The sequence below is a fragment of the Drosophila mauritiana genome, chromosome 2R (genome assembly GCF_004382145.1).
Source record: "Drosophila mauritiana strain mau12 chromosome 2R, ASM438214v1, whole genome shotgun sequence".
Lineage (NCBI taxonomy): Eukaryota > Metazoa > Arthropoda > Insecta > Diptera > Drosophilidae > Drosophila > Drosophila mauritiana.
Genome location: NC_046668.1, coordinates 5,732,629 through 5,757,176, shown reverse-complemented (window position 1 = coordinate 5,757,176; position 24,548 = coordinate 5,732,629). Strand labels below are relative to the sequence as shown.

The following is a 24,548-nucleotide window of genomic DNA, read 5'->3' as shown; positions in this document are numbered from 1 at the left end:
TCGAGGCCGTCCTGGCCACCAGTCGCTGATTTATGGCCCAGTCGCGTGCATTTATTTACAGCTCGCTCCGAGTGACAAAATAACGCACAATAACTCAAGTATTCCGCTTATCGCCAGCACACAAATCTCGCCTGCCATCCTGGGTCTGCCCTTGGCACTTCGCCTCCTCACTGCAATCTGCACTCCGTGGACGTCCACGGTTGGGAGTCCATATCGGAGGATGTCTTGGAGGCCAAGACATGTTGTTTAAGGTACGACGAGTTGCTGGACATGTTCCTAGCCTGCTTGAAACTGGGGCACCACTAAGATCGGACCTGTACATTTTTGGGAAACTAAATCACATCAACTAGATGTGGAATGGAATTTAAGTTTGGTTCATTTGAACATCTAAGCAATTTCGAAATGGAAACCATTAGCTTAACTATGTAAATAGTTAGTTTTAAAAGTTAAACTAATTTTGGATCGTTATGTATAATATCACGGAAAGGAAAGTATTGAAGTACTAGGTGTAAATTATATGTACTTGAGTATATATCTTTTATTTGTGGGCTAAAAGGGTATCTCGTATTCGAGAATCTTCATGCTTTATGTTAATTTTCCATCTTTAGTAATTCCCGAAATCTCGGCGTTTATCAGTTATACACTTTCCATCGAATATAGTATACCCTTTGATTCTACAAGTAACAAAGTTTGTGAAACACTTTGCTGACATAGTAAGCAAAAATACAAGGATTTTTAATTGCATTAGCTATATACATTCATATTTAGGAGCTAGATATTGAGATTGAAATGTTTAAAGACTCTCTCACCTGATCAGGCCGCAGTCCGGGTGGCACCCAGGTATACTCCTCCAGAGCACAGCCACTGTCGTCGTCCGAGTGCGACTGTCGCTGCATGTCCATATGCGGTCCGCCCAGGAAGGGGGCGTGGCCTGAGGCGGAGGAAGTACCTCCGGCGGGATGGTGGAGCAGCGAGGGTGGCGAGGGCGTGGACAGAGCCGGCGAGAGCTGGTGGTGGTGGTGCGGCGGTTGCGGGAGCTGGGCATTCGAGTACTTGGGATTGGCGGAGCAGCCTGGCGAGTACTGGGGGCCAAGGGGCGGTCCTGCTGCTGCCCCCGATCCTGGTCCTGGTCCCATGCCCAATCCCATTCCAGCTCCCGGGTGCTGTTGGTGGTGCGGCGGCAAGTACTGCTGGTGGCGTTGCATGGGCAGCGGGGAGGTGGGCAGGATTCCGGCTGCCGCCTGAGCGGCGTAGAGGGCGCTGGCGGAGGAGCTGCTGGGCAGACCCATGCCGCCGCTGCCGAGGGCGGGGGGCGTGGCCAGGCCCTGCCCACTGGGCGAGAAGTGGCGCGGCAGCGTGGGGATCTTCTGCAGATAGGAGATCTGCGTTAGCGGAGTTCGGCTGATGGGCCTGCAAGTGGAAAAGTGGAGGACGTGACTTAGCGACCAGGCTTGACTAATCGGAATTTAATAAAAGTTGGAAAATTTTCATTAAAATCTCTCCCGCTTTCCCGCTAGCCGGATGGTGCAGGGTTAAAGGCCGCCAGCGGAAAAGCTAAAATAGGTGGAAAAAAATGTGGTAATCCCTCGCCGCAAAGCCGAATCATATTGTTAATGTAATATAAAACCGCATGGAAATCGTATTCATTGTATTCCTTTTGTAATTCGTTGGATTTATGCGGTTTTGCACTTCCTATTTTCCGTCGAACAAGCTGTCAATTTTAGTTTGTTTTTCATGCGTTTTTTATTTTGACGGCGACAGAAGTGGGCAGGTGGAGAAGGGGGAGGAGGGGGAGTTTGGAGCTGTTTTTCCAAACGTCAGAATGGAAAATATTCGCATCACAGCGTTTACACAAACAAATCGACAGCTCTGCGTTGCCTTTGTTGCTATTTTGTTGTTATTTCTGCTATCTTGTTGTTGTTATTGTTGTTGTTGGACCCGCAGGGCTGTCGCCGTTGTCATTTTCCCATTTTCAGACATTGTTATCCTAGACCGGCTTTAATGCCCTGCAACCCGTTTGCTACGTTCATGCGATCTCAGCGAATTTGTGGCAAGCTGGTCGATCGTGACTTCTGGAGCCCCAGACATTTCTGTATCATATCGAGGTGATTGAAATGAAAACCAATATATGAAGTAAAATAAAAATATTTTACTATATAATAAAACATTTAAATTACACATAAGAATATGGATATCATATAAAGACCCCATGCTTAAGTGGCCTGCAAGTGCGGATCAATAGTCATATGCCTTATAAGTGCACAATATTTTGGATTCGGTGCTCTTTTAAAATTGTTTATTACTGGTAAAACTATAGAGAATTCATTTATTCAGGATTATACCTTCTAAAAATTGAAGTTATGTTGTCGACGGCTAATCCTTACCTTCAAAAGATAAGGAATTTTCTTTGAATAACATAAGTATATATCTAGTTTGGTTTTGCCTATATTCGAGATCAAATCTAAAGTTGGTTAAGGTGAAGTCCTTAGCCTTTAATTCAATTAAAGCCCTCTATTTTCCGTAGTGCACTGGAATCGGTCCTTTGACATCGGGAAATGAACACGCACCATTTCATGGCCGTTTGCTGTGTGGCATTTCAAAGGATAACTGTGCATTGTAACTGCACACACGAACCCTCATCCGCATACATATGCGGATGCGGATAGATAGATATATGTGAGTGGGGCGGGCCGGAGAAGGGGCGTGGCCGGGGCAGAACTGAACTGAAGCGAACTGGAAATGCGAGTTCATGCGGGCGTTTTATCAAAACAATGCTGTCCGCCCTTTTGTTGTTTTAGCCAGTGAATTCTTTCTTTTCGCCAGCCACATCCCGATTTAACATTTTCCAATTCCATTTCTAGTTCACCAGCGGGAAAGGAGTGGGATTTGCGCTGGCACTTCGACTGGGACCCACTGACGTGTCAATGGATGTGTGTGCCAAGCGGTTTCTGCGGTTTGCCGGCAAATTAATTGCGCAGATTGCGACTTTCAATGGGGAATAAGCCCGAAAAAACTGTTTGACATTTGAATTTTTGAGCTGCAAACGCAAAAATGCGTGGTGGAACTGTAATGGATGTTTTATTTGGTGGGGAGCGGGAGCGGGTCGAGTGGCCAAAACTAAAACCATATCCAAATCCCCGGGCATGCACGTGCAACGTGTCGCAGCTGGAGACCCCGATTGCCGAGTGTTGCCCGCCGTCAAATCAGCCGCTTTCAAACCAAATTACCAGTTCCCGACTTGGGGTTCCAACAACCAACAACAGACCAGCCAGTAAGCCCGCTATCCCGTCAACCCACCAATCCGCCAACCTACCGGGTGAAACTGTGTCTAAACTCTATAAATTCGCCTGGGAGCCTGTGGGTCTGGCGAATTTATTGTGCGACCTGCATTTCTTCGTGGCCCTCTTTTTCATGTTCCGCTGCAGCAGCGCAAATTCCCTGCTGACTGCAGCGAATTGCGCGAAATTGGCAAGCGATTGTGGCAAGTTTCAATCGGGCACAGGTCTATAGAGTCATTAAGGCGGCAGAACAAAATGGAAAGTGCATTTGCGTGCAGCGAATGTTGCGCAACATTGTTGCCGGCCAACAGGAGCAGCCTATAATGTTGCGGCAGGAGAGCAGAGCAGAGGCCTGCAGAAATAAGCCCGCCAGTTTCAGGTTGGCCGGCAGCTGTTGACGCTATTTGCATTGATCGACGATGGAGGGCTGGGGATCCGGGCTTCGACTCAATTACTTTGGCAGTCGTTGACCCAGAGAACAGGTTTGCCCCGTCTAGGCCCTCTGGAAAACTAGTTCACAGCCGGAGTTGGCCCATTGAGGGTTGGCGGGGCCAGCTGCAGCTGCTCCCCCCCTCTCCTGCCACCGCCCAGCCGCAGAGATCTGCGGCAAGTGCCTATATTTAGCCAGTCCGCGCTTATCTGGCATCCAGATGAATGATCATTATGCGGCGGTCGCGTTGACAAATTGCCACGGAGCTTGAGCGATGAGCGACGGCTCAATGCGCGGCTAAAGACAGTTTAGCAGATGGCCAAGAGCTGGGGGAAGCTGGGGCAAGCTGCGATCTGCGGCCCCCAATCTCCGAGCACAATGCCCAAAAGGTTGGCCCCAAATCACTTTGGCACTTTGTGTGCGGTTTTCTCAAGTCATTTGTGTGATTTGGGTTAATGTCGGAAGAGCGGTGGAAGCATAATCGCTCAGATATATACCTGCTAATACCTATGTATCCGCAGCGAAAGTTACACCAGTCCAGGGAGTCAGATGCGAAACTTCTCGTTCAGCTTATATTTACACAGAGAGAAATTCTGCTATAGTTGGAATGTTTTAACTCGTTTTTACTCGGTTGTAAACTCCTTCTAATAAAACTCATGTTCTGAAATATTATATTCCTGTGTAAGGTCGCCTTGTATGGCCTCTTGTGGGTTCGGGGACAGGTGTCGCTCCATTAAGACTTGTTTGCTTTTAGTTTTACGACGTCTCCCGCTTGGACAGCAATTGTGTGGCTGGACTGTCCTTCCCCTACTCCCCATCGTCCTGGCATTCCGTATGTCCTTTTATTGTTTTACTATCCCTGGCAGAGCAGCAACAACAGCAACAAAACTTTATTAAAAAGCTTCGCCAGTTCCGTGCTGGCAGCGATTGTCATAAACGATTTTTGAATTGTCCATAAAAATAGGTGGACAAGAGAAAGGAGCGCTGGAAAAGCTCGTAAAGTTTATATGGGGGAGAATGTCCATATTCCCCAGAATCCAGAACGCAGAACCCAGAACCACTTGGCATTTTTGCACTGCAGCAGCCGCAGAATCAGCACGTTTTGTTCTGTCTGCCTTGTCAACATGACATTTGCCGTGTTGACATTTTTATTGACTTTGGCAGCCGGCAGGCGAGAGGATTTGTTCTCGCCCCGCCTGGAAGTTGATTAAGAATGCCGGTCTGGCGATGCGCATCCCACTTACCTGCCTCCGCTGCCTCCGTTCCCGCTACCCACTCGTGTGTGGTCCACTCCCAGGTGCGTTTATTACGCATACGCCAAGTGGTACGGCCACTAATTGGTGGCTCTGAGAACTGGGACTGTACCTTGGCGAATGATTGCTAACTCGCTGTTTCAATTTGAGCGTTTAGAAAGTTGCATAATGGCGCGAACTGCGTTGGCTTATCTCCCGCTCGCACTAAACCAATTAAAGATCGGGCGGCTCATCATCGCAGGCGGCAAGTATGCTGCTGCTACATTTTAGCCGATCGCCTTTGTGTCCCCCTGCTAACGGGCAGGAAAATTGTTTCCAGAGCGTGCAAATTTTCACAGCTGCAAACAGCCACGGCAGCGCAGCTATGCCAGCAATTTGTGTGCCAAGCGGCCAACATTGAGGTACCCCATACCATTCCGACCATCCCGACCATCCCGACCATCTCGACCATCTTCCCTGGGAGCCAAAGACACCGCGAAGCCTCTTTTCGCTGGAACATGCTAACACCAGCAACGACGCCACGATCAGGTTTTCGTGCCAGAACCTCGCCTCCGTAATGGATGTTAGAGAAATTGCATCATCAATGCAAATTCGGTGAGCTAAAGGCGGTGATGGGAGAAGTTCCAATTTGTTTTCACGGTAATTGATTCAAGGCATTATTTTTATTCGAGCAACCGCCAATTAATTGCGAACTTTGTGGCTAATACATCAAGGCAAAGGCTGGTGGAAAACGCGCGCGTTGTTCTCAGTCGCCCACCAGGTAGTGCCTCCCGATCCCCTACTCCAGATCCCCCGCTCTAGATACCCTGCTCCCGATCCCTTTCCCCCGCATCCATCCAAAACCCACCACATAACCATACATCCGTGGCTGTGTGTGTTCCAAGTCGGGGCCCACGGCATTCATCCGGAGACTCGGCCGCTTCTGCGGTCGTTGTCTTTGGTCTATGAACTTGTTTTCCTGCCCCTGCCCCAGCCTCTGCCCCCATGGAACAAACCCCTTCTCCATCTGCCTTTTTAATTGAAGCCGTGTCTTTGGCTGTGTTTCTTCTTTCAGCCCCATGCTTTTTGTTCCTTGTCGTCTCTGGGTTTTTTCTACGACTTTTTTGATGCTTCGATTTTTATACATTAATGCTGCCTTTATTGCTGGAGTGATTATGCTCAATTTTGTTTTTGACCATAATTACATTTCGTTCTCCTCCGAACGATGCGTCCGTTAGGCCGAGTAGTTTCATCTGGGACTTGGACTGGCTTTTTATGATGATTTGGTAAACAAATTGGCATTGATTGATTTTTATTCCGCGCTATGCAAACACGGCGAGCGAAGGAAATCACGCTTCGAGTGTTGGCACATCTTGTTGAGGTTTCATATCTGGCGGCGGATACTGCCGTCTGGCCCGAAGGTCAGCTAAGTGAGATTTCCACTCGATAGATGGCCGGAAAACGTGTGATCCGTCCGGAGCATAAATCAGTGCTTATCCACGGACCATGAACAACCGAACTGCATTCAAGGCATAATTATTAATGACACATTCGGATGCTAAAACATGTCGGCATCGAGCCGCACCAGCCAAATCTGATTTGATTTATGTGGCTTGCATCGCAACAAAACTGTTCACAAATTAACCGTAATAAAGCAAACTGCATAGTTGCTGCTGCAGTTGCTCCTGCCGCTCCTGCCGCGCCCGCTGCATGTTGGCTTATTTTGATTTATGGCCAACTAAAATTGGAATCTAATTTCTTGGCCATTAACAAAACCAGCAGCAAAGAAATTGTGTTCGTCTGCCTACGCAGAGTGCAAGTTGGCCGGGCCGAAACCGAGTGTGCGGAGTGCCTGGGTTTCGGCCAGAACGCAACCAATCCCATGGAGAATTGGTTCTGACTCTAAAAGGCAGTCAAGTCAAAGATTGCTTTCGGCAGGAGTAAATCAATCCTGGTATCTGCGGCATTGGAAGCTGTAATTGCTTCATTAGAATGAGTTATGTACAGACAAAGTGATCTAATCGGAAATAATACCTTCTAACAATTTATATAACTAAAATATAGTTATTTGAGCTTTAAACTAAACTACACAGCTAAAAGAGCTTGAGTTATGAAAAGTGGCGTACGTAGGGTATTATGTGCACCGACTTGAGACCGCCGATTTATCTCCTGATTTGGATCGTTGTTTGACAAAAACCTAGAACGGTAAATTGCACTTTTGCACTAACTGTTCTCGGAGGCTCGTTGACAACCTGGCAACAGCAACATGGCAAAAATAATTAGCTGCTAATTGCGTTTTATGAGATGCCCTGACAGTGAAGTGATGCAGCACATTGCACGTTGCTGGCTGCAATCTGCGGCCATAATAGCCGCAAAAAGGCCTTTGACTGGCAACTCCGTCGATTTGTCATCTGCCCCTCGAGTTGTGGCGATGCAGTGGCAGATTAGCATATAAGTGCGGCTAAATTGTTATGTTTCCGCCTTCGGAGCTCCCTCGAGCTCCCCCGAACAATGATGATTCGCCCCCTTATCGCGGTTACTGGATCGCTGCAAACCCGCTCGGAGGCAAGTTCAAGAGCTAACGAGGCAGGAATGCAAAGAGTGTTAATGCAGGCGGAATCTTGCCACTCTGCTCAAAGTTGCCAGTTGCCAGTTGCAAGTTGCAAGCTGCAGGTTGCTAGTTGCAGGTTGCAGGTTGCTAGTTGCAAGTGGCTGGTTGTCCAGTGGCATGCAGGCAATTTAAATGCAAAAAGTGAAGCTGTCAATAAAAATTACGCGACTGCCCCTCCACTGCACTCTATTGCGATGCGGCTGCCGCCTTTAGCCGCCTTTAGCCCCCCTTAATTTATTGCCTTGCGTGTCTGTGTGAGTGCGTTAAATGTTTTATTAATTAGTGGCCAGTGGGCGGGGAATTCCAGCGACTCTGCGGCCGAGGAATTCGCCCGTGTTTGTCTTGATCTGTCAGTCAAGTGTCTACTTTTGGCTAAACTAATCCAGAAAATCCCTTCAACCCAACGCACTTGCTTTGACGCACTTCCAAACATAATATATAACAACAATCTGATCCAAATCGCTTTGATGTGGGCGCAGACAAGTTATGGACCCACGAAAACCGAATTCAATTCGCTGTCATTTTGACAGCGGCTTAAGGGGCTTGAGAACCGCGTGGCCAAAAAGGCGGAAAAGGGGACCGGGGAGTGACTGGCATTCCCAAGACACAATTAATATGCGACGCAGTTCTGCTGGCCATAAATGCGTATAAACATGGACCGAGCAACGAGCACCGACCCCCGCCCATCGACCGCCCGCCACTTTGGGGCAATTAGCATGGCCAACATGAGCGGAGACGCTTAATGGCCTTGGTTTATTTTCACATTACCAGCGAGTGAGTAGTCGAGTGAAAAGACTGCGAGCCAAAATGACGAAAACGAAAACAAAATCATATTTTATCGCCGTGCATAAATAAATCACAAAGGCTGTTTCGCGCTGTTGTCGCTGTTGTCTCGCACTTCGTGGCGCCGGCTAAAAGCGGAGCTAAGCGGCTCAGAGCCGCAGAGCCGCAGAGCTGCAGAGCCAGTTGGCCAATTGTCTGGGCCAAGTCATGCAAGCCGCCGCCGCCGCCATCAGCGTCGCTCTGGCTGCTCTTTGCTGTTGCAATTAAGTTGCATCTGCAACACAGCCAGCTACCCGGCCACGCCCACAAAAGCATCGGCATTTGTCAGGGGCGGAGGCATTTGCAACTCGCAGGCGAGTGCCCCTAATGGCTTTGTTAATTAAAACCAAAATCAATATGGATGGGCTGCGAAGGATTGCAATGGTGGTGGTTGGTGTCCATGTGGCAATGCCATCGATGAGAATCTGAATGCACAAGCACAAGAGTATGAATTGGTAAAAGCACGGAAAATATTTAATAGCAATAAAACTTAATTGAGAAACAGTTAATAGTAATAAGCCGCATATAATGAAACTAACAATAACTTAAAAAATTATAATACTGATGAATTCGATGTTGGGTTTCTGGAGTTTAAAAGAAACCCCTTATCTTTAGATATCGAACTGGTTATCTTTTTTATTATATATTTTAGAGACTAAAAGACGCGACAACTTTTAAATGCATTTCAGAGATGTGTTGCTTCTTCTGTGACTATTGTAGTTAGCACCTGAATCAAAACTCCACTCCAAAGCAACACAGTTTTACCTAAATCCATCAATTAATACATCTACCAACTTTTCTGCTCCCTGAACAGACCATAAATATTAAGTATGGCCGCGGATGCTAAAGAAGTGATGGCTGTAAAACCATATTTTAAGAATTTCTTAAGTAACTTCGAACGCATCCGATCGTTTTCTCCATTTCGACTGCCAAACAAGTCGTAAATGCGTTCCCGCCCGATTCCGCCCCTTGACGCGAATTGGAGACGCGGGCCGTGACGAGGATCCCGATCCCGATCCCGGTTAAGCTCTCGAGATTTATGCGGCACTCGATGGCAGCCAAGATTGAATTGAATGCTTAGACACGAGCTGAACACAAGTTAATTGCCTGCGCAGAATGCGAACGAACCAGAAGCCATTCGTTCGGCCACAGCCGGAGAAATTATTGCAGTGCAATTTTTTAATATCTTCATTAGGCGCTCTGGGGCCCAGGCAATTAAAAGGCCAGGCGAAACCAGATTCGAAACCCGCAGTTTTGCATAGATCTGGGAACTAATGCGAATGCGGTGGAACTCTCATCGATGGCAGCCGCTGGGCTTGTGGGCTTCTGGGCGAGAATCGAGAATTGAGAATCGAGATTTGAGATTCGAGAAGCGAGAACTGAGAGTGAAGAATCGCGTGTGGCTACCGGATTGCAGACAGATCGGGTTGAAGCCGTGTCAGAGGCATATCAAAACGGCGTGTGTTATTATTATTAATTATGCTTTGATTGCCTTCTTGCTGGAATCGCTTGGAATCGCTTGGAATAGCTGGCGGTTCCTGTTAGCAGGCCGTTTGGCAATGCAGCTCCCGAGCTTGGCTTTGCTCTCTAATTTGTGGTTGCCAAAGTTGATCGTCGTCATCGCCATCAGCAGTGCCATGATGAGCTTGGCCAGCAACTAATTGAGTTGTGCCTCTTCCCCAACTCAGTTTCCCAAGTCGCGCAAGTTCGTTGCCTAAGTCTTTTGTTTGCTACGAAAGGCTGCATACTAAATCAGAGCCCTAAATGTCCATGGAAATATATGCCAATATTGTTTTTCCAACCCACCCCAGGTACCCATTGCCTGGCAGAATGAAAAGGAGGAAATGTCATGCGGCTGAGGGAAAACAATCGCGGCCATATTTCATAAGCTGCGTGCCTGCCATCCGCAAAACACAATAACTTAGGCTTAGGGCCCGATATTTGCATGGCATTATGCAAAATCATGACATGAAAGCGGAGCTCGCCAGAGCAGAGCTCTGAAATTGCGCCAGCTCCTCGCTTTTTCCGCCGCTTCCACCGCATCCCACTATGTACACTATATATAAGCCGCTGCAACCGATCTGCCGAAAGATCGAGACCCGCGAGGGACGCACAAAGGCCCCTGGTAAATCACACTTTGGCAGTTGTCGTTTGTGCCGCCGGCCCAGAGGCACTGCGTCGTATGCGTAACCCGAGTATGGCCGCGTAAGTGGAGACCCAGAGCCCCGTCGCCGTTGTGAGTGATGCGTATAAGCAAGGGATGTGGGGCAGGGGTCCTCGGCACCAGAGTGCAACGTAGCGCAACGAAACCAGACTGGCGATGGAGGCACACTGGGGCAAAGTGGCTGCAAAACTTTTTCCGAGTGGAAGCTGAGGTGAATCTAACTATCTATCTATTACGGATAGTTGTAACATGCTAACAACAAAAAATTATATAAAACATCGGTAGATATTATGAGTTGTTATTTGAGTTGAGTTCTTTGAAACACATTCAGCGAGAAGTATTATAATGAGGAATTTTGTAAGGGGTTACGGCTTCAGTAAATTTTAACGGCTACGATACACGATATACGATTTTATGTTAGGTTTTATAATATTTTAAAAAGGTTTAAGTAGAGGTGTCTTTTTTTAGAAACAGCCTAAAGGTTCCTAAAAATATCTAGATTGTTTTTTATAGTATGCAGTTAAAACTCGTTATAGTGTGCTACAGTTAAACGAAATCAGGCAGAACCGCAAAACCTGAAGTCTTAAGATTCATAATTCATAATTCAAAATCTCATTTCCCAGGGCAGTTTCAACAAATAGAATTCAAATTTAAAGGTCCGATTGAGATTTACCGGTGAAATGCCATATATTCTACAAGGTTAAATATTATATGAGAGAATACTTTGCGAAAACCAATAAGTTTTGAAATCGATATTACGATCAATGCCAAAGATGATCTCAATTATAAAAAACAACTCATGAAATCACCCAGAAATCTCTTGTTGTTTTCATCTTTTTGGTGTACTTTCTCCCGAATAGATTTTCGGAAGGGATGTCACCACTGTTACGGAGTTTTGGTTTCTGGCTGCCAAGACAAGAACAAGTTGCCGGAGTAGCTGATGTTGCTGGCTGCAGCTTGTTGCGTGCATTTTGCGGTTCGTCTTGGTCGCAGAACACGCAATGTGTGTTCATTGACTCCTGCCTCGGCAACGTCTTGCACAACAAGTTGCTGCCGCAGCTCCTTCTGAACTTGGTGCTCCTGGTAATCAATCACCGCGGCAACAAAACTTATGCATTTAAATTGTCAGCAGGCTTGGAGGAAAGGCGGCTGCCAAGGGCGGCCAAATTGCATCTGACAAATGGACTGGCTGGAAATGGCTACTCACTCATTTGACTCCTGCTGGGCGGCTCCTGTGGCCACTTCCGGTGCGGCGCTCGTGTCCAGTTCGTTGAAAGTGAAACTGATATCGTGGGCATCCTTAAACGGCTTCATGCTGCGCGGTAAACTCCTCTGCCGCAGGCTCAAGTTTAGAAACTGAAGATCGCCGGCGGTCAGGGGTTGCAGGGGCACTTGTGGTGCTGCAGGTTGGGTTCCTTGGTCCTGGGTGAGCCGGTTCGCTGGTGGTGGTGGCAGTGGCGGCACAGGACGTTGCTGCTTCTGCTTGGGCGGTAGGGCGGGCTTGGGAGCTTCCTGCTCGGGAGATTCCTCCTCCTGCTCGATGATCTCCAGGACCTGGGCCGTGGCCTCCTGCTCCGCATAGAACCTGGCCATGTTCTCGGTGGCGTCCAGTGGACTGTACCGCTTGCCCCGCACCACGAGATCGCCCAAGTGATCTGCGTCGATGCCGAATAGAAAGGGGTCGTCGAGAACGGTCACCCTGGCATTCCGCTGGGTCACCTCGCTGGACTCGTTAGCCGTCGTGGTGTCGTTCTTCGGCAGCTTCTCCCCGCGCACATGGGCTCGCAGGGATCTCAGGAGCTTCTTGCTGCGCCGCGGCGAGGAGGAGAGCGGGAAGAGCGGACGGCCCGCCGGCGCCGCACCTCCCTTCGGGGTCGACGAGTGATCGCCTAGATCGATGCCATCGTCAGCATCCTCGACGGCATCTAATTGCCCGGCGATAAGATCGCAGTCCACGGTGTCGTACTCCCGATCGCGGGCATTGTCGGGGTCCTGATTAGCGTCCGCCAGCCGTTGGGCCGCCGCCTTGCTATAGAGCTGTCGATAATATTTCTGCTGGTCCCCGTACAAGAAGCAGACGCGCCACCATTGTTTGCATGCCAGCAAATTGGCGGTACGTGGCACCATCGCCGGCTCCATGTTGCCAGTGGCCGTTACTGTTGCCTGGCCAGCAGCAGGAGCAGCGGCGGCATCTGCTCCCCCCGGTCCTCCGCTGGAGCCTCCTGCTCCTCCACCGGTTGACAGGCTGCTCATGTTGCTTATTATTATTGTTCTGGGCCCGTAATTATTTTTCAGTTCTCGTTGTCTTTCCTTGTCGGCAGTGTCATTCTGTTCTTGTATCTGCTTTTTGGTCGCTTTTGTTTTACATGTTTTTTTTCACATTTTCCTCGTAAATTTAGCTTCGAGTGGAATTTTAATTACATGATTGTAGTTTTCTGTACACTTTTTTTTATTTAAATTCGGCGTTTGTTTGTGGCGTCTCAAGCATTTTGTACTCTTTTGTGCGTTACATACATTCTTTAAAATACATGGTATTGTCACTGCATTGATTAGGAACTAGTTAATTTATATCTCTTTATAAACAATCAATATTTATAGGCGCATAATTTTTTAGTGGCATTGTCCTACTTTTTTGAATACCACTTTATTCAATTCAGATACAGATACCCAGCCCGAGGAAAACTCAACTTTCTCGACTGGAAATTGGAGATGAGACAAAAGCCTTGCTCACCGCCTTGATCGATTGCCTATAATTTACTTTCGAACGAGATGAAAATCGCCGTGGCACTAGCATAACACTTTCCCCAAACCGAACACGGAAGCCGCCAGCTCGAGGAGGAAACTTAATCAAATTTGTGTAGACACTGCGAATTGGCAGCTTGAGCCCTTAATAGTGATTGGATGTAAGGCAAATAGCGAAGCGAACGCGCTTACCACTGCTAATGGCTAATGGCTAAGAGCGGAGATGGTGATGGCAGCCATCGGACGGACACCGGGAATAAGCCATAAGGCATCGGCCATCAGGCATCGAGCCGATTAGTCACGCCCCTAATAAAGACAGCAGACACGTAGGGGCGGCAGGCATCGGCGGAAAACGTGGAAAACAGCTTCGCTAAGTGCGAGCCACTGCAGTTTCCATGGCGGCGATGCCCTTGTCAGATAATAATAACTTCATCTTCATCTTCATCATCATCGCCATCAGCGGTGACTGCCGCAGCTGCTTGAGTGGTAGCCAAATGCCTCGGCAGCAATTGCAGCTTACCGTCATCCACGTACCACATGTATCCTGTGTGTGTTTGTCCATCTGTATCTGTATCTCTATCTCTAGCTGCGAGTATCTGGGAATTCCAGAGTGCATTAAGCTGCTCTTAGCTTAGTGCTCGCAGACCCCTTAATGGAGTCGACAAAAAGCGAGGCCTCGGCTCATATTTATGAGATCAATGCCAGGGAAAAGCTGTCAATCAAGAGCGGAGGCAATATTTATCAGATTACCAAAGAGTTGAGATCAAAGATCACAGGTACCAGCACACAGCTTGAAAACGGAATGACGTCAGTTCGTTAGTGACAACTCAATTTAAAGTTAAACGGCCAACGGGACCATTTTCAATGCTAAACGAAAACTGTCATAATATGTCCATTCTCATGATGAATTCGAGAGTAGCTCAATTCAAGGTTCATGCTAGAATGCCATAAATAGATCAGTTTTTGCATTAATCATATCCAAATAGAGAAATTATAGCGTTTTCTCTGCATGCATCACACGCAGCGTAGGCACACATTCCATCCAGAAAACTCGACAGAAGAATTCGAGGTTCGGAACGGAGGAGGACTATAATTGAATTATAAACAAGAAGAATCGCAATCATAACCGCCCGAATGGAGCAACTGGCTTCCGGCTAGCACAGAAATTGAAGATGATTTCCAACCGCAACAAAGTCGGGGCCGCAGCACGCGATCCCGGCCAGATTTGCAGTTAGACAGCGGGTGTGATTAGAGCCCAATGAGTGGGTAAGTGGGGAAAACCGGTCTCCGAATGGGAAAAGCGGCACTTGTGCATGATTCACATGTGCCACAAAGAGCTCTGGCCCGATGCGATTAAAACGCGATCACACAATAATCATAAAGAAAAACTGGAGCCGGGCGGCCAGCGAATGCCCAAACAAAGACTTCCGGCGGTTGGTCCGAGGCAGAAGATGGAAGGCTGTAGATCCCAGATCCCAGATCCAAGATGCCATATGCCAGATGCCAGCACTTTGGATGTGGATGCGGAGTTGATGCCGCAAGGCACCGTTAGTATTTATTGATGGCGGTTGTTCGACATGTGTAAGTGACGCCATCGATGCTTGTCGCGTAATTTATCCGATGCCAAATTGCCGGCGTTAATATCTGACAATGCCTGACCCATTGGAAGTGGCTGATTGAAATCGCACTAGGCCAACGGGGCGTATGCGCGTTTGCACACGCCTCAGCCGAGACAAATGCAGAAGTTGCTGCTAACTGCGATTTTCCATACGACTCTACTTTAGTTTCAATGGCCGGCGGCTCTGTCATCAATCCCCAGTCGGAATTACCCAGTTGACCAGGAGTGTCCCCCCTTGCATACGGCATAAACTCAAGTATGGTAGTTTTATGGTGCCTTTTATTGCCGGGCATTTGCCGGGGCTCAAGTTTTCATGGCCGGCGGCTGGGAAACTGCGTGGAAAATGGCAGACAGGCGCAATTAATTTTATGACTATTTATGTAGATTTTTCTCGGAGTGTAATTTACAGAAATGCAGGTTAAAAAGTCAATTGCTTTGTCTTGGTTTACTTTCCCAGCGCGCAGTTAAGCCGTTCACCGCAGCACTCAACCTTTTGTGTGTAGTGTTGCGCCCACTTGAGCCGCATTTGCCCGGAAAATCTCTTTTGAACGGGTTGAAATTGTGTTATCAAGTTATCAAGAACCCCATTCAGCGCCACAGAATCTGACATATCTATGGACTTATCACTGCCTACCTAAGTGGTTTAGAAAGCCGCAGACGTGACAACTCATTCAGCGCGGCTGCAACTGTAAAGTTTCATAATTTATTATGCAGCTGGCACATTTTCCGATATTACCATACGAATCCCGCCAGGGAGACAATATAAACAATAAGAGATATGCACCCAAAGCGGTCTGCGGAGCTGGATTCTTTCCGGTTCTGTTTGGCAGTCAGGCGGGATGTCTCACTCGCTAATGGATTAACTTGTTTGTCTATTTTACCGCCGAACTATAAATTGAGACTCTGAAAGCTACGGCTGGGCCAGGCCGTAATAATTACACAGTTTAGGCCCGCCAGCCAAACTAGTTTGGGCGAAAGCCTAGAGATCTAATGAGCCATTGTCTGGGCCTCATATTTCATTGGTTCGGATAATAATCTCACGCCTGGCTTATCGGTGGAGCGGGGTGCTAAACGCCTTTGTCGCCATCGAAATTGATTGCTCCGAGCAGAAATGGAATTCCTTCTCGGGTTTTTATTGCGCTCACATAAAACCCGATCGCTGCCAGCTCGAAAATCGTTCGATGTCGCGGAAAACAAAGTGAAATGAAAATCGAGTCGGCACGCCTCCAAAATGGTTACCTTGTGGGCGGCAGGCAGTTGCCGGTCTAATCTGCAGCGCACTCGTGTTAAATGTCAAATGCAATCAAACGGAGTTGAGTGAGAGGAAACGAGTGAGCCAGGCCAGCTAACGTTGCTCCATTTTCCTGGGAACCCGTTCTTATCTGCCTGGAAGATGGTTGGGAAACTAACGCGAGCTGACAGGATGACAGTTCAAATTGGCGTTTGCATACGTCCATCGACGGATCCAATACTTATTTACGACTTCCCGCCTCAAAAGCTCATAACGCGGCCTAATTAATTTACGGACCGAAATTCGCTCGCCAATGATGAATAGCTGGGAAATGGTTCGTTAATTGCGTCTTTAAATGGACGTGAGACATGTGTAATATGCAAATGGTGGGGCACAGACACAGAGATTGACATAACGAAGGTTAGGTTGTTGACCCACTCGGACCTTTTGTTATGCTAACAAAACCAAGCCGATAACTGTAAAGTGGCCAATCTATTTCGAGGCGGGATTCTTTAGCTGCTTTGTATCTCAGATAGCCGGAGCATCTTGCCTTCATGCTCCGGCAATTGTGGCTAGATGGCTGCGTGCGGAGGAAACTAACCAACAAATTAACACGCCAGTTAGTTAGTAGTTAGAGGCGTCGATTGGGGTTAAGCAGCCGTGGCAGTTGGCCCAAAGTGAGGGAGAAAGTTGATGCTGCAGCGCCATAATTGAGGCAACTAGTTGCCGCAACTCGGCCATAAACAACAGTTTTATTTCGAACCGCCGCCGGCCGACGCTACATAATTATGAAGAATTTCTCAATAAAGCCCGGAATCGAAGCCCGAAGCCAGCCGCAGTGCGAAAATTGATTTAGTTGGCCGGGCCATAAAAGACCAGAGCGAATTGCAGTGTTCCGTTGGTGCTTTATGGCCACCGTGCCTGGGCTATGTACATACACCGCGGAGGAATGCGCCGCAGAACCACTATCGGTGCGCTTTAAATTCAAATTGGCATGTCAGGCAATTAGAAATCGGAGATAAATTTCAACCCCGGCCCACACACACGTGCAGTTCGAGTCAAATGTCTCTTGTCAATAAGGTGTTTTCAGCTGCAAGCCCCTGTCCGCAGCCCACACACGCACACACACTGGGCTGAAAAGCAATTGCTAACAAGCCATTGTTGACACATTGCCGCCATGTAAGCCCGTTTCATTACACTGCTGTGGGTGGCAGCTGCTTCGGATCCCCAGATCCGTAGATCCTCAGCTCCATCTGCACTGTGGCCCACCGAAAACTAATTGGATCAAGCGGCGGAGAAAGCCGAGAGCTGTGCGCGGTAATCAAATTATTTTCGGGCTTTGGCAAGTGTTTTTATGGCTAGACGAGTCATGTTTTATGTGCTGGAGCGGGTCGTAAGCCTATTTGGTTATGACTTCATTCCGCGAGGCTGCAGCAAGTTGGTGAAAGTGCGCTGCGAATGGCGATTAAAACTTAACGCATCTAAATAAATCAAGCTGAGCACTTCGGTTGACGTGTAATGTGCATAAGCTTATGAAAGCCATTACACCGTCGAGCTGGGCATGTCCAAAGTTCGTTGCTCAAGTCTTTCGTTTGCTAAGTACCAGCCACACACCTTGGCTAACAGATTCTCGACCTTCGATAATCCCATAAAAATATTGCGCTAGGGCAGCCGGCCCGACGTCTGTGCCTCGCATATCAATCGGTCTCGAATTTCATGTGATTTTTAATGTAATTTTATTGTCGATTGTATCTGTGTCTGAATACGAATACAAAAGTGTTTGTATCAGTGGAGGAGTTTGAGTATCTGCTGGTATCCGTGTTGCGTTGACAATCCCCAGGCGAAAACATGGCTTAAATCACACCTCACTTGCCCGTTTGGCTTATCCTGTGCTTTTAGCGTAATTGAGCGTTTGTTGCATTATTGTTGCATTAATTCACTTGGCCCGAGGAAGGAACACTCTGCCAGACTTATTTAGCTGGCTCTGATAGGGACCACTCTGGATTATGGATTGCACTTCACTGGCTTTTGTCAATTTTATGCAATTGTTGCGAATTCAGTTAGCAGCTTTCTGATGTAGCTTTTTGTGCACTTTGCTCCGATCTGGTTGAAAAACGGTAAATGACAGATCTGGCGCAAGATAACGTGGACCGAAATCGACATAGTCGAAGAGCGCGCGATCGATCGATCGATCAGACGGATTACACGACGACTAACCGCACCTGTTGCCAGGTGTAAACCGCTCGCAACTGACGACGCTTTCAGACTGATCGAACCTGCCGCCCAGATGTGGATTTCTGTGTGGTTTGATCCCTGGCTGTGTGGATCGTGTTCGATGAATGCGTTTGTGGAACTGCTTTAGTGTTCTTTCAACGAGCTGCCAAAATACGATTACTACCAAATGTAGTTAACTATAACAAAATAGTTCATAGTAGTTTTCATCGTTAAAATTGTCGAAATGTATATAAAAAGTTAAATATCATAAGCTTCAACTCAATCCGCAACTGCAACATCGAACTTGTTTGATAGGTCCATTGCTTACACTACCATCCCAAAAGTATGCTTCCTTAATACCCATTTCTAGAATTATATACATGTAGACTCGCGCGTAAGATTCTGTGTAGAATCTGAGTTCCTAATATTTTATCGTTTAAGTCTGATGTGGAAATTTAAGTTTCTTGTTTCTTTTTGCAAGCAATAAATTCTATATGCTGAAGTATTTGAACAACTTTTCAAGATTCTGTTAGAAAATAATTGGGTTTTAACATAGAATGCCTTTTGTTCATAAATAGAGAATTCCGTATTCTACCTTCCTAAGAATGTAAAAATTTAGTAGTTATAAATCCAGCCGTATTATGATGGCAGCGCTGTTCAAATCTTAAATCTTTAATAAATAAACACCTTGTAAATTAATGGTATTTAAGGAGTAATAAACTTAAAATAGTTAAGTAATAAAAACCTGCACTTCTTTATTAAACTAAATAAATCACTGTGGTCACCGCAGTCCACGTAGTGACGAAGTGCATCGGAAGAGCTTATACATATATAAACAAAAGAATATGTACCAAACTGATTCCCATAATTTAAAAACACTACGTTGGTACCCAAAAGAGTTTTTAATATGGTAACCGTGAAATACGATTTTGCCAATCCCTTTTGAGTAATTTAGAGTGGTTTTTATAAATTAGATGTGACCAAAAATATAACTTAAGCTACATTTAAAGCCGGTACTTAGGTGATGGAATATCTGATCAGGCAAACCTCTTGTCAGTCTGTCGGTTTGAAAGCAAAATATTTCCCAACCACCTTGCAAGCTGGGCTGAAAGTGACAAAAAGTGCGATGTCAACCGTGTTGGCCAGCTGACGAGTTCAAGGTTGATTCGCAGCTGACCATGTTAGTTGGTCACCATCATTGCCTGCCGACTGGAGATCATTAGGCCGCACATTAGTGCCATCTCAGCGCAGGCTAATTAGAAGCTGAGTGTGAACGGAAATACTGCGTTTCTGCGTGCCGCTTTTTGTTGCACATCCTGGGATGCCTCAATGATGCATGATTTATGGCATTTTGAATTGTGGATCGGCGGCGTGTGAAGCTCCCGAGGGGCCGGTCATCAAAGAAAGAACTTGCGTAGGTTTCTGCGATTGGCTTACCTGAAACGAAAATGGAAATCGGAGGCAATTAGCTGAGTCTAATAAGGGCGAAAATAAATATGTTATACGGGCTGAGTGTAAGAATGGGGATTATAGTTGGATAGCGTTGACGCTATCAAAAAATCAATTTGGCTAATTGCAAACATAACGGCCTCATTCGTTGCCACATTTCATCAGACACCATTTGGAAGGGAAACGTCAAAAGAGCAGCCCCAAGGTGCAGACAACTTTTTGACACGCCAAGTCTGGGAGGGAATGGCTGGAGTTTAGGGGGCTGGACGTGGTTCGTTTATTAGCGGAATCGAATGGCCCCCAAAGTGTCATCAAATCAATGCAAACTAGCTCAAATCGAAGTCGGCTGCCAAACTTTTCCGGCCAACATTTGCGCGCCATTAAGCATTATGGGGGTTGCGGGGTGTGGGCCCACATTCCTCCCGTGAAATGGGCAATTTTGTTGGCCCATAAAGGGCCATCGTAATGGGAAAAGTTGGCGCCGCATCGGGGGCACAGGTGTGTCCCCAGGCAGGGAAATAGTTCCCACCCCGGGCGGGCTAATAGATTTCCAAATCAATAGACCATCCCTGGGGAGTTTTTCTTTATTTCTTTGCGAGAGTTTTAGCAACTTCCTATTACTTCTCCATATTAAATTTGGACGTTAACATTGCGAACTAGCTACAAAAAACAGTTTTGTAGAGCTACTTTAAGCGTTTTTGGTGCTCTCGATAACGGAAACCACGTTCTCGGCCATGTCGCACAGGTGCGAGTAGGTCTGCATGTAGAGGCTATCCCTGTAAGATTTCCTCGATCGCAGTTTTTTCAAGAGATACTGATATGGGTTTTTCCTACGCAGCTGCTGAATCCACGGCTTTTCCTCCGATCCTTTGCCATTATAATCGGCCCCGTCGGATGGCGGCTCGCCTTCTTCCTCATTTAGCTGAAAGTGACTTATCTCCAACCTGAGGCCACTCAGTTCCATCGACGCCATCATCTCCTCCCATTCCTGGATGCCATTGCCTATACACCCCCTCACGTAGATAAACCTGGACCGAATCCTTTCGTCATTCCGGCTGAAATGCGTAAGGGAATCTCTGCCTCTACCCAGCTTGAGTTCCTCCTGAACTTTGACCAGTTTTTCGTAATAGAACTTCCGTTTATAGGATTCCGGAAGCCGCAGGATTACCTTACGAACCGTCTGCAGGCGTAGATCCCAAGCGGGCTCCCTCGGTTTCTTAAGAGCTTTGTATAGTGACTTCAAGGTCTCCAGATCATCAAACCGTTCGCACTTGTAGCCGGGATTTTCTACATTGAACACCTCCCTCTCATCCAAAACTCGCTCATAAGGACATATCACTTCGGGCGGATGCAAAAGGGGCACTACGGAAGCCTGGTATTTGTTCAGGTCACTGGACATTTTCATCTTCGCCCTGTCCGTAAGCAGTTGCTGATGCCGCCGCAGCTTGTTTGTGTACTCCGGCGCGGGAGTACAGTGTCCCGTAAGCCGGGCCAAGAAAATACCGCGCACAGAACCGATTACGTTGGGAGAAATGCGGAGCTCATAACGCTGCTTCAGCAGGTAGCATCCACGTGGCCTGAAAAGCGCTCGGCATACGTGCACCTCTCCTGGGAGAACGGTGAAGTTGGCCTGGGACATGAGGAAGTTATGGAATTGGGCAGTGCTTTTGGGGGCACGCTTTGATTCGACAGAGCACCACTGGCAGGTGAGCACATGACCACCGACGTTCTCCACGCAAGCCACCTCCTTGACCACGTTCTGGAACGGATGGCACTCGAAGAAAACGTTTGCGATCTCGGGCAAAAAGATGCGCTTTCCCGAGTTGACGAACAGCATACCGTTGATCTTAACGACTGCACGGGAAACCACAGCTCCAGTTTTTCCCTGGTCAGGCTCTGCCCTGGAAGGGCTCTCCTCTTTTTGCTCCTCGTCGGGTAGTATCTGAGACGTGCTGCTCACGCTGAAAATAGAGTCGCAAGACACCCGCTCGACCCGACTGATTTCGCCGTGGGTAAACTCCTGCTGCACGGGCCCACCCACCACCTCCAGTCTGTCCAGATTCGGAAAGAACGAGATGACGCGCTTTATGTCGCTGCTCTCGTTCTCAATACGATTCTCCAGCATCTGCGACTTCTGCCACGGAGTGGGCATCTCGGGCCGTTGGTACGCCCTGCCCAGGATCTCCTGCTTGGTGGCACGGGTTAACCCGGTGATCTCCACGTCCGCCCGACCAGTCTGCTCGGCACACGGAAGCGTCTCTTGCAGTTCTGGTAGAAGTTTGCATTTGCTGGTGATCAAGGCGGGAAGAACAGCAGGTTTCTTCTGGATCAAGGTAGTGGGATTCATGCGAACGGCAAGGTCGAGAAGCCGCACCACGGTACCTCGATCCCTGGGAGCTACTGTGCTGCCCCCGTTGATCAGCATTTCGTCGGGACGGCGGCCGAGCTTCCGCTGGATCTTGGCCTGCACAGCTGCACGGTTCTCGAGTGTGTTGTACCAAAGCTTCAGGCGAGGGTCCATGCTCAGGGATTCTTGCATGTCCTCCTGCAGCGAACACTCCGATTCAGATAGCGTGATGGTACCGTGCTTCTTGTCGAAGATGCCGTGGACAATCTCATCCACTAGCTGCTTGCCATCCCGATCCGAAACATCCTTAAGCGTGTTGTTCTTGCGGAATTCAAGCTGTGTGGAGTCAGACTTTATTTCAACCTCGTTCTTCTGCGAATCGGGTTCCTTCCAGGACTCCGTGAGCTTGAGGAAGGACTGCAACCACGAGCGGTGCCGAGAGCCCGGCAGTAGCCCAGATTCGTTTCTCTTATTCATTTTTATTTGTTTTTTTTTTGTGTTTTTAAGTGTCATATGTTTGGGTGCTTTGTTGTGTATTGTCTGCTCGGCGACAACTAAATCTGGACGGTGCTCTCGATCACCGACACAATATCCTCGACCGCTCTGCAAATCAATCCGTGCAACTGCATACAGATTGAGTCCATAAATGACTTTGACCGGAGAATGCTATTGGCCTCCCGCAAACTGGAACTAGAGTCTTCGTGGGCGACCCTCGACCTAAGGAAATGCACCCTCTGCTCCCATTCTTCCAGTAAACTACCTAGTATTCCACGCACATAAATCATTTTTGATTGATTGCGGTTCCGCAGCCTATTAACTGAGTCCGCTTTAACCAGTGGCATTGGACATGTTCTCCGCAAGCCGTCTAGTAAGTTTGCCAGTTCCGAAGAGTGCTTAATGCGCTGCCGAGTGTCACGACTATTACACACCAGATGGATTAGCGAGTGCACACTGTAGTCCCAGGATGAAACATGTGAATTTGGAGGCCTCACCCGTTTGTAGAACGCCATGAGGCGCTCAAAGTCTTGGTGAGTTAGGCACTGGAAGCTTCTGTTCCGCCGGTTGAAAACCTCCCGCTCCTCCAGCTCCCGTTCATATGGACAGAGGGTGACTGTCTGCCGTTGGAGAGGAGGCAGCGGCGCATACGACAACACCTGAAGCTTCTCCATTTTGAGGCGGTCCAAGTATTCTTTGGGGGGAGTACAGCGACCGTTCAAGTTTAATGTGAAACCAGAAGGACGACAGAAGAAGATGCGTGGACACGTCGATAGCAGCCAGCGCTGCTTTACAATGGCCACGCAGCGCGGCTGATACAGAACCGTAACATCACGAAACTCGCCCGGAAGAAGCACGAATGGAGCCACATCAAAAACGAAGTCATCTGGATCGGCTTCCATAAGGGTATTGTTGTTCGAGAAGAAATTAACCTTCTTCCATTGTAGGCTCAGCTCCTGACTTCCAATGTTTTCGATGCGTATGATGGGGCGCAGGTGACGTTGGAAGGGCTGACAAGCAAAGGTTCGGTCAATGGTGGGAGAGAACTCTGGATTATGGGGCCAGAAATTAATTCCATTGATGCGAACGCCCAGTCCGCTAACTGGTTGTTGGATCGTCACTGTAGATTGGGCCACCTCGACAGCGTCACTGGCACCTAAAGGCTCTTTACAGCCCACCTGATCGGACATTTTCGAGCAATGAGCCTGGATCTTCCTACCCACCACCTCCAAACTACGGATTTGGGGTGGTAGCTCAGGCGTAATATCCGCTTCCTCCATTTTCAGTTCTTTACACCCCAACATTTCGGCAGCTGAATAGCTGGGTAGTCCTACGGTCTCCAAGCAGCCTCCTATGGATCGTTTCACTATTTTTCCCTGCTGATTAAGGATCATGTCCTCTGGACTCCTGCCCAGTTGGACTCGCAGTCTCTCTTGCAACGCCCGTCTTTGAATAAGCATGTTCTTCCAGTAATCTAGACGACTATCAATTTTACTCTTGCACTTCGGTAAGGAACCTGAAGACACACTGAAGGATGACTCTTCGTGGAGACCCCGTTCAGGATAATTTTTGAAAACTCCCTTTATAAGGTCATTGGCTAAGCCATCTGGGTGAATCATACCCTCGGATGTATCCTCCTCCATCAGCACATTTCTCTGGCTTGAACTCATTTCTAATTTTATCCTATTTTAGGGTGTATATTGTAAACACTTTCGTGAAAGTTTTGACTTAAATGTCATGCTTACTAAATATTGTTGATTATACATTTAAGAATATGCTAAAAACATGTCTTCGTTCCCATTAAAGATATCTATTCTCCATTGAAATCAATAATCCAGACGATCCATAGATCGTGGGAATTTTAAGATCTCGAAAAATCGTACAGATGCCACAAAATTATTAGCTGTGCAGGTTA

General features: G+C 47.7%; 3 protein-coding genes across 5 annotated transcripts in view; all 3 read right to left on the bottom strand.

Moving 5' to 3' along the window:
• LOC117137511 (protein prickle) overlaps positions 1-24,548 on the bottom strand; it is a 58,909-nt gene that overhangs the window by 5,327 nt on the left and 29,034 nt on the right. For 2 of the 3 annotated variants that reach the window (XM_033298994.1, XM_033298993.1), the window contains exon 2: positions 810-1,410. In XM_033298994.1, the coding sequence (XP_033154885.1) occupies positions 810-1,410 (601 nt within the window). Of the gene's footprint in view, positions 1-809; positions 1,411-11,744; positions 13,064-24,548 lie in introns of those variants that run through there. The other variant, XM_033298992.1, reaches the window with a different exon arrangement.
• Positions 20,367-22,717, bottom strand: LOC117137514. The gene has a single exon (XM_033298997.1). The coding sequence runs from the start codon at positions 22,649-22,651 to the stop codon at positions 20,480-20,482; it is 2,172 nt and encodes a 723-aa protein (XP_033154888.1). The 5' UTR covers positions 22,652-22,717; the 3' UTR covers positions 20,367-20,479.
• On the bottom strand, positions 22,683-24,342 carry LOC117137516. The gene has a single exon (XM_033298999.1). It carries the CDS (start codon positions 24,301-24,303, stop codon positions 22,693-22,695), a length of 1,611 nt encoding a protein of 536 aa, XP_033154890.1. The 5' UTR covers positions 24,304-24,342; the 3' UTR covers positions 22,683-22,692.